Source organism: Triticum dicoccoides, chromosome 5B (genome assembly GCF_002162155.2).
Source record: "Triticum dicoccoides isolate Atlit2015 ecotype Zavitan chromosome 5B, WEW_v2.0, whole genome shotgun sequence".
In the NCBI taxonomy this organism is placed as follows: Eukaryota; Viridiplantae; Streptophyta; class Magnoliopsida; order Poales; family Poaceae; genus Triticum; species Triticum dicoccoides.
The window spans coordinates 287,140,944-287,156,700 of NC_041389.1; the positions used below are offsets into that span (position 1 = coordinate 287,140,944).

General features: G+C 44.4%; 1 protein-coding gene and 1 long non-coding RNA gene across 3 annotated transcripts; one reads left to right on the forward strand and one right to left on the reverse strand.

Annotated features, from left to right (window-relative positions):
* Nucleotides 1-5,730: 5,730 nt before the first annotated feature.
* Nucleotides 5,731-6,180, reverse strand: LOC119312233 (RING-H2 finger protein ATL56-like). The gene has a single exon (XM_037587962.1). It carries the CDS (start codon nt 6,178-6,180, stop codon nt 5,731-5,733), a length of 450 nt encoding a protein of 149 aa, XP_037443859.1.
* A 4,434-nt stretch (nt 6,181-10,614) lies between these two features.
* Nucleotides 10,615-13,474, forward strand: LOC119308473. Of its 2 annotated transcripts, XR_005150137.1 has the most exons (4): nt 10,615-10,938; nt 11,097-12,036; nt 12,940-13,029; nt 13,168-13,474. It is a non-coding gene; the product is annotated as an uncharacterized LOC119308473 (long non-coding RNA). The 2 variants fall into 2 exon arrangements; XR_005150136.1 differs by lacking the exon at nt 12,940-13,029.
* The last annotated feature ends 2,283 nt before the right edge of the window (nt 13,475-15,757 follow it).

Sequence of the window (15,757 nt, forward strand, 5' to 3'; positions counted from 1 at the left end):
TTCGGGACCCGACGGTTTCACCGGGAAATATTTCAAGGTTTGCTGGGACATTATCAAAGATGATGTCATGCTAGTGATCAACAAGTTCTCCAATTTTCATGTGGAAAACTTCCACTGGCTAAACTCGGCGAATATTGCCCTCATCCCCAAGAAGGATGGTGCCGAAGACATCTCGAACTTCCGACCCATCAGCCTGATTCATGCCATTGCAAAGATCATTGCCAAAATCCTTGCAACTCGGCTGGCCCGTCACATGAACAATATCGTCTCTGCTACGCAGAGTGCCTTCATCAAAACAAGGAGTATACACGACAACTTCCTGTATGTTCGCAATTTGGCCAGAAAGTTTCATCTAAAAAAACCCATGCTCCTCTTCAAGCTGGATATTAAGAAGGCATTTGACTAGGTAAAATGGATTATTTAATGGAGCTGCTGGCACATCATGGCTTCTCGAGTAGGTTTTGAGGGTGGGTGTCGTTTCTCCTCTCCTCAGCCTCCTCCAGAGTCTAGCTAAATGGTGTTGCCGGCTACCCAATCAAGCATGGATGTGGCCTCCGGCAGGGCGAACCTCTTTCATCGCCGCTCTTCGTGCTTGCCATTGACCCGCTCCATCGCATCCTGGAGAAGGCCACCTCTCAAGGTCTGCTACATCCGCTTGGCGGCCGCTTCACGGGCATTAGGGCTTCTCTGTGCGCTGATGACGCGGCGATCTTTTGTTCCCCCATCAAGGAAGATGTCAGCTTCATTGCCAGCACGCTTACATCCTTCGGCCAGTCAACTGGGTTGGTCACCAACTGCACAAAGAGTTTGGTTGCTCCCATCCAATGCGCCAACCTGGACCTTGATGACATTCTGCAACACTTCCCAGCGGGGCGATCTTCCTTCCCAATTCGTTACTTAGGCCTTCCGCTTGTGATTCGGCGACTCAAAAAGATCCATTTGCAGCACCTTCTGGACATAGCGGCCGGGAAGCTTGCACCATGGAAAGGGAAGCATGTGGCCATTGCGGGCCGAATGGCCTTGGTCAAGGCGGTCCTCATGGTGGTGGCCATCTATCATATAACTCCACTGGACCTCCCAGTAGAGGTGCTACAGAAGCTTGACAGGCTGAGGAAAGCCTACCTTTGGGCTGGAACTGACATTGTGTCCGGCAACAAATGCAAAATTAATTGGGAGCAAGTTTGTAGGCCAAAACAGTTTGGGGGCCTCGGAATCCTCAATCTGAAGAAGTTCGCCACCGCTCTCCATCTTAGGTGGCTTTGGCTGGAGTGGAATGACCCGCCAAGAACATGGTGCGGTTTTGAGATCCCTTGTGGCAAGGTAGATCGGGACATTTTCGCGGCTGCCACCAAGGTCTCACTTGGCGACGGCACCAAGGCCAAATTCTGGGAATCCTCGTGGCTAGATGGCATCCGCCCCAAAGACATTGCCCCAAAAATCTTCGAGATATCAAGAAAGAAGTGTGGCACCGTTGCTTCGGCCATCAGAGATAACAATTGGATAACTTCGATTGACACAAGTACAAGACTCTCTCCTGTTCACCTTGAACAATTTGTTGATCTTTGGAACAGGCTCTCGAATGTCAATGTCCAACCGGGAGTCCCAGACACCATTCTCTGGAAGCTATCCAATGATGGGATCTACTCTGCCAAGACTGCATACCTGATGCAATTTGCTGGCCATGTTCAATCCAACATGCAAACCATTGTCTGGAAGGCTTGGGCACCCCCCAAATATAATTATTTTTTTTGCATGGTTGGTCACTCAAAATAGGATCTGGACGGTGGATAGGCTTCAACGTCTAGGGTGGCAAAATTGCAATCGCTGCCCTCTTTGCAATCAAGTGCAAGAGTCCGCGGCGCACCTTCTGTTCAAGTGCCGCTACTCCATTCGGGTCTGGAAGGAGATCCTTACATGGCTGCACCTAGATGTCGATATCACACATTGGATGATCTACGACAAGGTGGGTTCTTGGTGGGATGGGGTCCTCACCAACAATGCGTTGCCAACGAAAGCCCTCACCTCCCTTCTTCATCTTGTAAGCTGGGTGGTTTGGAATGAGCGAAATGCACGCGTGTTCAGGAATGCGGCGCCGGTGATGGTGGTCGTGCGATCTATTAAGGAGGAGGCTTCCCTATGGGCCATGGCGGGCGCTAAACATTTGTGTAATTTGATGCCGCGAGAGTAGATCTTTGTAATTTTCCCCGTTTTCACGGGGCGGGGATGTCGCTAAAACTCTTTCTTCTCCTTATTCAACGAAAATGGCAATCGTTTCAAAAAAAAAAAGCATAAACTGAATTTTCTTTTTCTAGTCTAGTTAATAACAAGAGGCGCGGGGTTGATACAACACAAAACCACCAGATAAGAAGGAAGAAAATTTTGGACCGATCTATCGAAGACCAATCTACACCGGAGTTGCCCGCCCGCGGTGCGCCGGCGCCGGCTCTGTGGATGCCCTGCAGAGCGGGCAAGTGCTGCTGGTGCGCAGCCACGCCCTGAGGCAGCGCCTGTGGAACATGTGGCCGCACGCCGGCAGGACGCGGCACCGGTCGCCGCCGGCCTCGTAGGGCTCCATGCAGATCACGCACTCGCTCCGGTCATCCGAAGTGGCAGCCGAGTCGTCGTGGTCGGCGGGTGGCCGCATGTACGACTCGTCAGGTGCGCTTGGCCGCACCTGCTCGACCTCCACCCACGCGTCGTCCGGCGTCGGCGTCGGGGTCGGCTCGTTCCGGGCCGCCTCCGCGGCCATCCTGAGGGCCTCCGCGGACTCCCTGACGACCAGCGCGGCGGCCGCGATCGTGTCGCAGGCTGTGACGATGGCCCGACATACTCGTGCAATGCACTCCATCGCACCGTCCATGTTGACCATGGCAGAAAGGATGGATCGGTTGGCCCTGATGATGCCGGCGGCGATTCCCTCGACAAGCACGCGAGCGCGTACCTGGAATCGACTAGCTTGGAAACCTCTTTTTCTTTTTTGCTGGCAATCGATTCCTCCACCTGAGGTTATGTATAGTAAACTGGTAATTAACCGTCCGGATGGTTCTGATCAGGAGCTGCGATTGGACTCGAGGCTCCACGATCTGTCCCATGCATGCAACGTCACGTCTCCTGACTCCTGTGTCCGTTTTCCCTGCCCTAAGTCGGCCTGAACTACTTGCTCGTCTAGGTCTTTTATTTAGCCATCAGGAGCTATAATTTTTTTTCTAGAAGGAACACAATAATGCCGTTGAGATTGACAAAATCATCACACGCCCCGCGGAAACATATTTGTCTACTAAACGAACATTGAAAAGGCTGATTTTTTTTCAAAAAAATACGATCACTAGCACCAAGTCCAGTACTTGAACCCTCGTGTGATAATTCCACCACAAGGAAGAGGTATACTTAGGAGCTGTTCGGGAAGCCTCCAGCTCCGCCAGATTCAAAGATCCACAGAGTGCCTATTTCCCAGCTCCGTAAATTTAAACTGCGGCTCCGACTGCTCCGGGAGCGGAGTTATGGAGCGGGAGGGACTCCGAACAGGCCCTTAGTCTTTCTATATCTAACTTGCGCTAAGACTTCACTTTGGTCAATATACCTCACTTGTCGTCGACTGTGGGTACGTAGCACGCCAACGTGGCAGCACGCCAACATGCTGGGGGAGGGGGGATCCTACGCCTGTGGAAACGATTGTGCAGGAAACCCCTTGTTTTCCTCAAGATTATAAAAAATCATAAATGATCTAATCGGCTAGTGACATGTGCATATTTGTGTATAGGTCCGTGGAACTTTGGCATACCCGTTCCAATGCCCACACCTTCACCAACCTTTCTTGCGCTCTCCCAATTGTTCAGTGAGAATGGAGGTGGGGCTGGAAGATGACAATCTTCATCGCGGAATAAGGACGAACCTCCACATCGACGGCCCGGCAAAGAAGCCCCCGAGAAAGATGAGTCTTCGCATCCAATCTCTCGTTCTCTTTTGGGGAGTCTGATCAACCCGATAGGATTTGTTATCTATGTTGATTTCGTCCTCTCATGATGGTAGGTGGCATACATAATGTGTCTCTTGCTTGGCATTGACCCCCTCCTGATTCATGCTACGGTTTTAGTTGGGGTATTGTATGCATGTGGTACATTTGGTCATAGTTGTTGTCTAGCACTTGGCCCATTTGGTCATATAGAGGGCATGGAAGTAGCTAATATCTGTAGTTCGGACATGAAACATTGAATTGAAATGCTGAGGATAGTACATGACAGAGCACTTTGGCTTCCAATTTTAATATAACTAAAATTTCTAGCAGTGTGTCAACTAAATCTGAACACTACTACATTGCCGTAACCGGATATTTGGACATTGCGTAAGTGAATTTGTTTACTCTTCTCTAACTGAATTTACTGGATTTTTTTTCTATCCATATGTACACGGTTTATAGATGTTAACCAGATTTCTTCAATGCAGGATTTTTGGATGGTCACATGAGTCTGAGGTTTGCCACAAAGTTCTTTGTGTGGAACCAGGAGTAACATGGCATATATATATGGGCTATGAAGTAGATTGGTTTGACAAATAAAAGAGTGACACGTGCTCAATTTTATGGATTTATGACTTAGATATGTACACGTGCATGTGCAATTGTACTAAGCAAAGGTGTCAAAGATGTAGCTATAATATACGTATATGGGCAGTCAGATGGATGAATACATAATAATAAACTAAGTTATGGGAGTCGAAATCCATTAAGGCCTTATTCGGTTTGAAGGAAACCAAAGCGTAGGATATAGGAATAGTATACAGGAAGTTGATAGGATGACACTTGCCATCCTACGGAATTGACTTGCCTCGTTCCTATGCATAAAATAAACTTTGAGTGGATGTGTATATTCCTTCAAAAACATAGAAAATGAATAGTATTGCTACGAAATTTCCGTGTGCATTTCCTACAAACCGAATGCATCTGTAGAAATGTTCCTGTCCCTTTTTTGAAAAATTCATTCAAACCGAATGAGGCCTAAAGTGGGTGTATAGTGGTGCGGATTGATTTTTTGTTAGGAAGGTTAGTTGGCAATTTTGATCTATGATTTGTAAACAGTTCAAAAAGAAGTTCAACTTCATGGGCCTTGAATTGCAAGATGAGACTTGCCTATATCTCATCACTGGTGCCATTGCTTTCCTTTTCCTTGTAAACGAACACTCACTACATTTAACAACATACCCCCCCCCCTTCCTAAATAATTGTCTTTCTAGAGATTTCAACAAGTGACTACATACGAAGCAAAATGAGTGAATCTACGCTCTAAAATATGCCTACATACATCCATATGTTGTAGTCCATTTGAGATGGCTAGAAAGACAATTATTTGGGAACGGAGGGAGTAGAAGTTTAAATACATATCCCATCTCTATACAACTATTTCAACAAGGGGCAGAACGATGGCGGAAGGTGGCGGAGGGTGGTGCAGCGGCCGACGTCCTGCAGGTGCTGGAGCCTGGAAGCGGACAAAGAAAGAACGGTTGAAGGTTACAGAAAGCACGGTAGCCGATTTTGATCCAACGGTCCACGAATTCGGCTGATGTAAAAAACGTTTTCAGGCACCCGATGAAAAAATAGGTGCTGCAATTATTCAGCAAAAACCGAGCTCAGAGAAATACATTATACTTGCTTAATTACAAAAATGTGCCTCAATATAACCTGAGCTGCAACAAAAACTGTGGGGTAAAAACGAGACTCTACTTCTAGGCTTCTTGTTACACCATATCCTCTGCGGCGTTGTCCTTCCGTGCCACGGCGCCGGCGGCTATCGTCGCCCGGCAGAGCGGACAGGTGTTGTGCGTGGTGTGCAGCCACGTCGCGACGCAGCCCCTGTGGAAAACGTGGCCGCATCCCGGCAGGACGCTGCACCGCTCGCCACCCTCGTACTGCGCCAGGCAGATCACGCACGAGCTCGGGCTCCTGCGCAACTCCTTCCCCTCCTCCGACGGAGAGCCGCCGTCTCGATCGGGCATCTGCTTGTATGCAACGTCGGGTATGCTCTCCAGCAGCCGCTCGATGGACAGCCACTTGCAGTGCTGCCGCACGTGACGGACCACCTCGGCGATCGCCACGACGAGCGCCACGGCGGCGCTGAGCGCAGCGATGACGGCGAAGATCAACAAAAGCACCCATATGATCCAATCTAACATGTCATCGTAGTCCATGGTGATGGCCGGCGGTCGTGGCGGTGGGGACGTACGGGCGACGGCTGCAGTGAACGATATCCTTAGACGGCGTGCGCGTGTGCGGGCGAGGTAGGTTATGTAGGCCATAGAATCAGGAAAGGAGTTGGAGATGGATCCAACCTATGCAAGTTCAATGCCTGGATCGTATCCCACTCCGACTCCGAGTATCCCTTCCCAAATATCTATACTGACGTGGAGACGCAGGTTAGTTAGCTAACATTAATCCTACTGGATTAATCCTGACCTGGAGTATTTAACAAGTCAGGAGCGATTTAGTAATAGTCGTCGCCGGCGCGCACCAAACTGAACCAGCGAACGGCAGCACTAACCCTAACCGAGCATCGGATCGTTCATAGCAGCCATGGCCGAGTACCTTCTGCTGCCACGCGCGCGCCTACTCAAATCTTCCCTCGGCCGGATCCTGAGCCCGCCCTTCCCGGGGAGCCGGTGGACCACCTACAGGACCCGAGCTGCGTCTTCAGGCAATCAGCTCATCCAGTTCGATCGATCCGGATCCTTTCGCCTCCCTTCTCTTCGGGTTTTTTTTTTTTTTTGCGGGCTTAAATATTTGATCTGTTTCTATATGTTCTGTGCAGATCCATGCCGTGCGGGCGCTCGGAAGGCTTAGCTGCCGATTGTCAGCTGGTGCTGAGGTGCCTTTAGTGCAGTTATCTCCATCCTGGTTTATAAGTCTTCTTTATATTTTAGGTCAATTTTTTACTAAAGATTTAATTAATAAAATATCAATGCATGTCATAAAAAATTATATCGTTCGATTCACACTTAAACATATTTTTTAATTATATTATTTATTAGCACATGTATTAACATTTTTTAGTTAAATGTAAGGTCAATTGGCACAAATACAAAGAGGACTAATAAACCAGGGCGAAGGTAGTACAACTCTATACATCCGGTGATATATGTTTTTGAGGTAATATCACCGCAAGTCAAGAACTTGCGTTGCATGTTCAGTTTGCTGTTAAGCTATAAAAATATGTTTTTTTTATTGCATGGTAATACGTGGATTATAGTACAAACCTCGTACAAACCGACCTGTCGAAACTAAAAAGACATCAAAACGCTAGCCTTTGCATAAAAGAACAACAGCCAAGAAGTAAAATTACAATCAAGACCGAAAAAACCTTTGAACTTGACACCAACACCCGTCACAGTCCTCTGGGACCACCATAGCAGTCACCAAAGGAAACAATGACAAATCACCTTCACACCCGAGCTCGAAGCGGCTCCATCGCTGATATGCAGCTTTGCGGACCTCCAAGGTGGTTCACCAAAAGAGAAATCATTACCGTTGAACGAATCAGACCGGTGCGACACATAGGACACGCCATCGAACTTCAGATCTGGCACCCCCACAATACTAAGACGTCGGAGGAGAAAACCATACCTGCCATCCACAAACCACGAACCCAGCACACGATCCACCATCTTCCAGATGCCGCCGATGCAGACCACAATCTGCATCCGCTCCTGGACTACCTCCCAAGCTCCACGCCGGTGCTAGAGCAAACGTCGTCGCAACTGCGGAGCAACCATAGGACAGACCGCCTCATGAGAGTAGAATCTGAAGAAACTTTATTCAGCGCCGCCATCGCCTCCGCCGAAGCAAAAACGATGAACAACCTAAAAGCCTAAACTACGAGGCCTAGAAAACGATCCACACGCGTGAATCCGGCGACCCCCTCACCACCGACGACCGAAGTCACCAACGGAGGGGAGCCGCCGGAGGCCGGCGGCGGAAGCGAGTTTGCTGGCAGCAGAAGCTAGATCGTCTTTTCTTTCTTCAGGAGAAAGAAAAGCAAACTGTAAAAAAAAATATGTTTTTTAACACAGTACAGACGCAAGCGCTCATACATACGCGCATACACTCACCCCTATGAACGCACACACGGACACCCTATCCCTATGAGCACCTCCGAGAGACTGAGCCGGATGTATCTTCAGATTTACGAAGTCACTGTAGGCGCCTCGTCGTCAATCCTGGTGGGCTGGGGATACCATTGTCCCTCCAAGCATCCAACCACAGGTTGGTTTGCAAAAAAATAATAAAAATATATGGTTTTTTGTGGTCACCTAATTTGACTCAAACATGTAGATACGGTCACAGTATGCGTATGCAGGCGTATCCATGTGTATGACCCCACTTGTCAGTGACTAATGGTGCTCGGCGCAATGTATTTTTACATAAAATCCCTTTATTTTTTTAATTTACAGAAGAACGAGTCGAAATTACAACCAATTGCTTTAAGACCGGACGGTCTAACCACTAACAAGTATTTTCGGACCGAGGGAGTACATGCCAAAGCGTTCAAGACGGATTTTTTCTTTTTGTGAGTAATCACGTTCAAGATGGATAATAACCTTATAGGCATTTCCTATTTGGCGCTGCAGGAGCCGGTTTTCAGCAGCTACTCGCGGGCCGGCCCATCTCGCATCCGTTTTCTTTTCTTTTTAAACGCCCCAAAAACAGCACTCGTGTGCACGGAATCGAACTGGGGACCTCAGGGATCGAACTATGCAGCAATACCCAACTCGCTATCATGCCCTATATGATTATATCGTCTTCCTAATTTTCTTATTTCTTCTTTCCTTTTTGCGTTTTTTCTGTTTCTGTTTTTTTATTTTTTTTCTTCTTCCTAGTTTGATGATTTCTTTTTATGTTTCTAAAAATGGATGAACATTTTTTTTCTCAAAAATGGTTTTTTTCATTCAGTTCAATGAACTTTTTTTTAAATGGATGAACTTTTTTTTTTAGAAAATTGATTATTTTTTAAAAAATCCATGAACTATTTCCAATTTCGATGATTTTTTTTTGAAATTTGATGAATTTTTTTAAAAATAGATGTTTTTTTAATTTGATGAACTTTTTCCCAATTGATGAACTTTTTTCTAAAGGTTGATGATTTGTTTTTCAAATTTGGTGAACCTTTTTCATATTCGATGAACTTTTTTCAAATCTATGAACTTTTTCTCAAAATCATTGATTTTCTGTTTCAAATTTGATGAACTTTGTCTCCAAATTATTCATTTTGTTTCAAATTTGATGAACTACTTTCGAAATTTATGAGCTTTCTTTCAAATTCGATGAACTTTTTCAACTTGGTGAACTTTTTTTCAAAGTCAATGAACTTCTTTTCAAATTGTTGAACTTTTTTCGAAAGTCGATGAACTTTATTCAAATTCTTGAACTTTTTTTTCTACTTCGATGAACTTTTTTTTCAAATTCGATGAACTTTATTTTGGAATTGTTGAATTTTTTTTCTAACTTGGTGAAGTTTTTTTTTTGCAAAATTGTTGAACCTTTTCAAATTCAATGAACATTTCTAAAATTCAATGAATAATTTTTCACATTCAATGAATTATTTTCAAATTCACAAACTTTTTCCATTTTTTGCAAATTCAATTGGTACAAATCTTTTCCGGAATATTCATTTCTTTCAGTTCGTGGTATTGTGAATACTTTTAAAAGTTATGTTTTCTTTATTAAAATAATTTATAGCTGATATATAATACTTCTACATATTTAATGTCTGTATTAAAGTTAGGTTCAAATAGAGTTGTTTCCTCTTATAAACAATGAAGTGAGCTTATCCTAGTGGATGGCGTGCGTCGCATGCATATTGGCGTCCAGAGTTCTTTTCCTGATCTTGCCGAAAGTATCTGGAATTTTTTGCCTACGCGTTTTGCTTCAGCAGCTTGATGGGCCGGCCCGCTCCTCGTCGCGCGAACCGGCGCCTACAGCGCTGAGTAGGAGGTCCAACCTTATATGTACTCAAAGAGGAGCAGGTGGAGCGTAAATGGGCTGCAGATTCTACGGCCCATTTTGCGTGCGCTATTGTTTTAAGATATTTGTAAAACGTAAGTAATAAACTTATCTTCAAATATTTGTGTGTTAGAAATATTATAGATAGATACGATGATTAGTCTACACTACTACTCCCTCCGTCCGGAAATATTTGTCGGAGAAATCGATGTATCTAGACGTATTTTAGTTTTAGATACATCCATTTTTATCCATTTCTCCGACATGTATTTCTGGACGGAGGGAGTATTAAACAAGAGAACATCATCAAGGCGAACGAAAACTCTGGCATTTTCACGCCCGCACGATAACAATCGACGTCCTTTTCTAGAAAAATAACCCACGTCCAATTTATCTACACTACTACTTCCTCCGTCCCATAATGTAAGACGTTTTTTAATACCACGTTAGTGTCAAAAAATGTCTTACATTATATGACGAAGGGAGTATTAAACAAAAGAACATCATCAAGGCGAACGAAAACTCTGGCGTTCCCACGCCCGCACGACCCACGTCCTTTTCTAAAAAAAAGCCCACGTCCAATTTACACGGAGACTGCCGCACCCGCATTTGTTCGGCGACGGGAAAAAGGGCACAGTATATACACGGGAAACAAACCCGACCACTCTGCACGAGCGAGGGGCGGCTTCGTGGCACGACCGGTCGCCTGCGTTGCGCCGGTCATGGGCAGCGGCAGGGCCAGCCGATGGCTGCGGGTCAAGCCGACCGCGGTAGCGGCTTATCTTTGGGAGAGGAGGAGAGGGGAGAAAAAGGAGAGGCCTGGCGGCGACTGAGGAGGTGCTACGCGCCGCCACCTCCACCTCGACGCGCCGCCAGATCTCCACCTCGACGCGCCACCGGTCATCTGCATCCACGCGCCACCGGAAACTCCGCCTTGAACTTCGGTTTTTGTGGTATGGATCCCTTCCCCTCTCCACCAAATCTTGCTATGGGCCTTGCCTGCCGTCTCTCAAGCAACGCGTAGCATTGCCCTGCTGGGCATGTGGTGCTCACATGCTCCTCTGTCGCACGGCTCCATCCTCATCCCGTCGCCTCTCCGACCCAATCGCAGGTGTTTCCCTCCAGTTTGTCATGAACCACAGAAGGACGCACAGGAGCAGCATCTGGCATTCAGAGCCTGACAGGTTTCATGGTTGCACACAAGCGATGGGTCAAAGGAGCCTGCGAAATATGTAACTAAGTGTTGTTTCTTTCTGCCAAATCATTTATTCTTAATTTCCTCATTTCATATTCTCATAAATCATCCTCTGATGTTGATTGCAAATAGAAACATGTTTTACAGTCTTTTAGATTTCGGTCATCAGAGGGAATTTGGATTCTTTCTCTATCACCACACATAGAAATGTATGTCAGTGCTAATTAAAAATGTGTAGGAAATTGAGTTTTCTTTTATCTGTACTGCATTATCAGTCTACGGCAGGGCGTCATGGAGAAGCCAAGTTTAACCGAGATTTCAAAATTTTGTGGCCTTCGTTAAATTAAAAAAAAGGTGATTCTATTTCTTGAAGCTCCCGACTGCTCATGTACTATTTCACATTGCCATCTTCCATTACAATTTCGTTCACGGTAACATTGAGAATCCTACAACATTAGTGGTGTGAGATATTTTGTAAGTGTTATAGTGATGTGCATTTTTGTAGGTTTGTAGTTTTGTGACTCCATTTGGTTTTATAAGTGTGATTCACCAATACAATTCGAATGTGAATTGCTTGCAGTTTTGTATAAGACTATTTGGTTTGTCCTGCTAACTCCGCCACACCTCAGTTTTGGTCCTAGGTAAGCCGCTGCGTGTATGACGGCCTAAGATGCCATGGCCGGCGTGGTGTGATGGTGGTTTACAGCGGATCAAGATTGTTGGCAAGGACTTCCCACTGAGTATGAGAGGCCGGTGACCATCCGTCCATGATTCTTCCTCGGTATGCCACTCTGAGGATGTCGAGGCCTTCCCAATGAGTATTTCAGTTCCCGAAGTCTCTCTTTCTGATGGCAAGGTAAAGTTTAGTTCGTTGGTGACCATGTTCATTAAATATTTTTGTCAGAGTCCTCGATTCCAAGCTTACATTATAATGCATTTTAGCCCAGAGATACGATTTTCACCATGTGTCTGTTGTAGCCAAGGCCATACATCGCCTCCTACCGTGAGTAAATTTGAAACCCCATATCCATAAAATGTTGTACTCACTTGGCAATCCCAGATCTGTTCTGGACTCTTGGTATTCAGTCTAAATTATAAGCAGGCATGATGCTCAATATTGTAGCAATGAACATCAGGGCGCGTACTAAGTTCCAACTAAGAAAGTTCAGTTTGGCTATTTGCCTTTTTTTACATAGATCAGAATGAGTAGCTGCAAAAGAGTTCTGTCATTTTGAGTTTTTGTGTAAGAGAAGGTACCATCAACAATCAAGCATAATATAATATGGATAGCTTCAAACATGTAGCTATCCCATGGGCTTGAGTTATATTACCGAAGCGGGGATCTGTATGTATAAGTGTAAAGATGTCCTATAGTCATTTTTTTGTATGATTTTCTAAGTGTTGCCTTTGTTGTCTTTACCTAATGATAACCCGCTAGCAAATAGGTTGTCAGAATCGCGATTCTGTTATACGATTCTACGACTTTACGATCCAAACTAACCCCTATGATTCTACGATTTTAGTTCTTAGAATCTACGTTTCTACGATCCTGTTAGTGAAGATTCTACGATTTGCGATCCTACCATCGAAGCTCCGATCCGATTCAAGATCGCGATTCTGACAACCTTAGAAGTAAATAATTTGTTCCTTATCTTAGCACCTAATTTGCCTGCATTATGTTGTTAATAGTAGCATTTTTTGTTCAAATTTTCATCCTGTTGCGAATCTGCATGCCTTGTTTCTAATTATTTAAGTTCAGACTGTCCCTTCAAACGCCATGAGTCAAGTCTAGGATATGTCAGCATGATGCTTCCACTCCCAACATGAGACCAGATTCTTTTAATTTCGGGTAGGAAACTATCATGGTTATTATTTTACTCTCTGGATGTTGCACAAATGCTTGAACAATTTCCTTGTAGATTTCAGTGTAGTGGTTGCAAAAGTGTTGATGGAAATGGCTTATTGAGTTGCCAATTTTTAATTGCAGGGACTGGTGAAGCACAAACATGCGACATGGCTTGGAGTAGACACCAACTCCATGGTTCCATTCTGCAAGATGTGGCTTGGATTACCGTGCTGCTGAGAACAGTGGCTGCGCTTGGTTTTGAAATTGGGAAGGTTTAATTCAAGATTTTTATATCTTCCCCCTGTTTTTGTATGGACAATGTGTGTGCTGTTTATAAAATGTTTAGTTATGTTTGGCTGATGAGTATAAACTCTTTTCTCTGCATGTTTACCATGAATGATGAAACACACATCAGTTGGCTCACTTGAGTTCCTGTGCTAACTGATAATCCATGCAGTCTCTTATTCAGTATGCTATACAAGTTTGTTTTAGCGTCATATTGACTAGCATTTAGATAATGTCAAACCATGTCAAATGATGGGGTTGTGTGAAGCGGAGGTTACTTCTATTTTATTACGTCGCATGTGAAGCTTATGCAAGGACATGCCATTTTAGGTACTTTGCATGAGAATGCAAGAGCTCTGCTTTTGCATTAATAAGGGGGGGATATTGTAAGTCTACTACAGAGCTTACATGACCAAAGAAAGAAAACTACACTTATGATTTAATTTCGATACTCTTTGACAAGTTTGTGAAGTACTGAGTTAACTTTCTAGAGTACATCTAGGATCACAATTATCAATGTGTGGATTGAAACAAACAACTTCAAGTATCCAAAACTTACACTCGAATTAGACATGCATTGTACGTGCACACTTACTAGTAAATAAAAACATGTGTGTTAAATATAAAATATGCTTAGTAAAATCATAAGTAATAAAAACATTTAAGGTATTTGTAAAACATAAGTAATAAAATTATGTTCAAATATGTGTGTGTTAAAGTACTATAGATACAAACAATGATTAGTAAATATTTTTTTAATATAAACCTGTGTATTACATAAAAATATTTCGTTAGTATAGACATTGAAAATGTTATTAAATAAATGTGTTTAATGAATCCAAAAAATATATACACTAACGACTTATATTTAAATTACACAAAATGATGAATACAAACATTTATTAGATATATATGAATATTCACTTGTTTTACTCAAGACTTATATTCAAAGCATTATATAATTTAAATATTAGCCACCACTGAATATTCATATTAGCAATTTAAATTTAAATTATAAATATTTTTAATTATACCAACATAGAACTATACAAATGTGCATGTACTATTGAAATGTTTTTATGATTAAAATAATATTTTTGATATGTAATATAGAAAACCAAATTTGTCATACACACATTTATATAAGACACATGTTTCTATGATACTCAAGTTTACAAACAAATTTTCTCTACTCCTAATGTCTGAGTTGGTAGTCTCGTCTCACTCCGATTATTCCTTCTCCATCGTTTTTTATCCCACCAACACATTTAAACCGGATTTTACCCATGATCTATTTAAACCGATTTTATTTGCCAATAAGATCAATTTTTGGTAGTATTTGGTAACTTTTATATGGAAAGTAATAAATCATGATCAATCTTTAATCAAGCATATTTAAACTGATTTGATCTGCCAATAAGATCAATTTTTGGTACTATTTGGTAACTTTTATATGGAAATAAATAAGTCATGATCAATCTTTAATCAAGCATCCCTATCTCTACTCCTTATGAACGACTTGGTAGTCTTCGTTTCGTCCGGGTCTTTTTCGTCTCAATCTCCCACCTTCTCGTCTTATTTTTTTCGCCTCTCCTTCGACCTCCCGCATAACAATCCCCTCATGAAAAAAGAGTGATCCCTTCACGAAGAAAAAACATATGATCCCGTCGACGACCACGCAGCGAGGCCCCCTCGTGCGAAAAAGACAGAAGACGACCATATAGCCATGCCCCCTCGCATGAAAAAAGATCGGACGAATCAGGGAGCGAGGCGCCTCTCTCCATCCAACTCATCCCTCGATCTCTCCAGTCCTCCTGTCGCTCGACCATATTTTTTCTAGGGTTCCCACCTCTGTCGCCCACCGTCTTCGCCCGCCCGCTGTCACCCCTCCGCTCGACCTAACCAAACCTTACGGTCCTCCTCCGCTGCTGTCACGAATGGTCAAGGTCAACAAGGAGGGAGATGAATCTACACGCCGGCCTTCTTCCACTCCCATCCTCATCTTGCCTCGCGATTAGATTTGGAACAACACTTGTGGAGTGCGGACGTGGGCGTAGGGTACCTAGTGAGGTGTGCGTGTACGAGGACCTGGTGTTCCCGGCTTCCCAGGCGGAGTGGTCCATGGTAGGGCAGGACCTGGTGGTGGACTTCTTCAGCGACTAATTGGGCTCCGTCATCCCCAGCCCCCGCTTTGTCATCGACGACAAGTACGGCCACGACCCCTCCGCCGTTGATGTCACATGGCATCTCAAAATGCAAACTAATGCCAACTCCACCGCGCGACCCCATCTTGTCCGGCCCCGTTCGTTTGGAGTAAAAAGGACGAATAGCGCGGCCCAACGCGCGGCCTCAAACGGAAAAATGTCCGGATTCCGTCCTTTTTAACCCATCCCCGGCCCAAAGTTGTGTTGGGTTTGGGGTGAAACGGACGCGCACGGACGGCCGC

Bases quoted from the DNA above. Each gene is read 5' to 3' on its own strand.
- LOC119312233 (XM_037587962.1), bottom strand. From the start codon at position 6,180: ATGGACTACGATGACATGTTAGATTGGATCATATGGGTGCTTTTGTTG.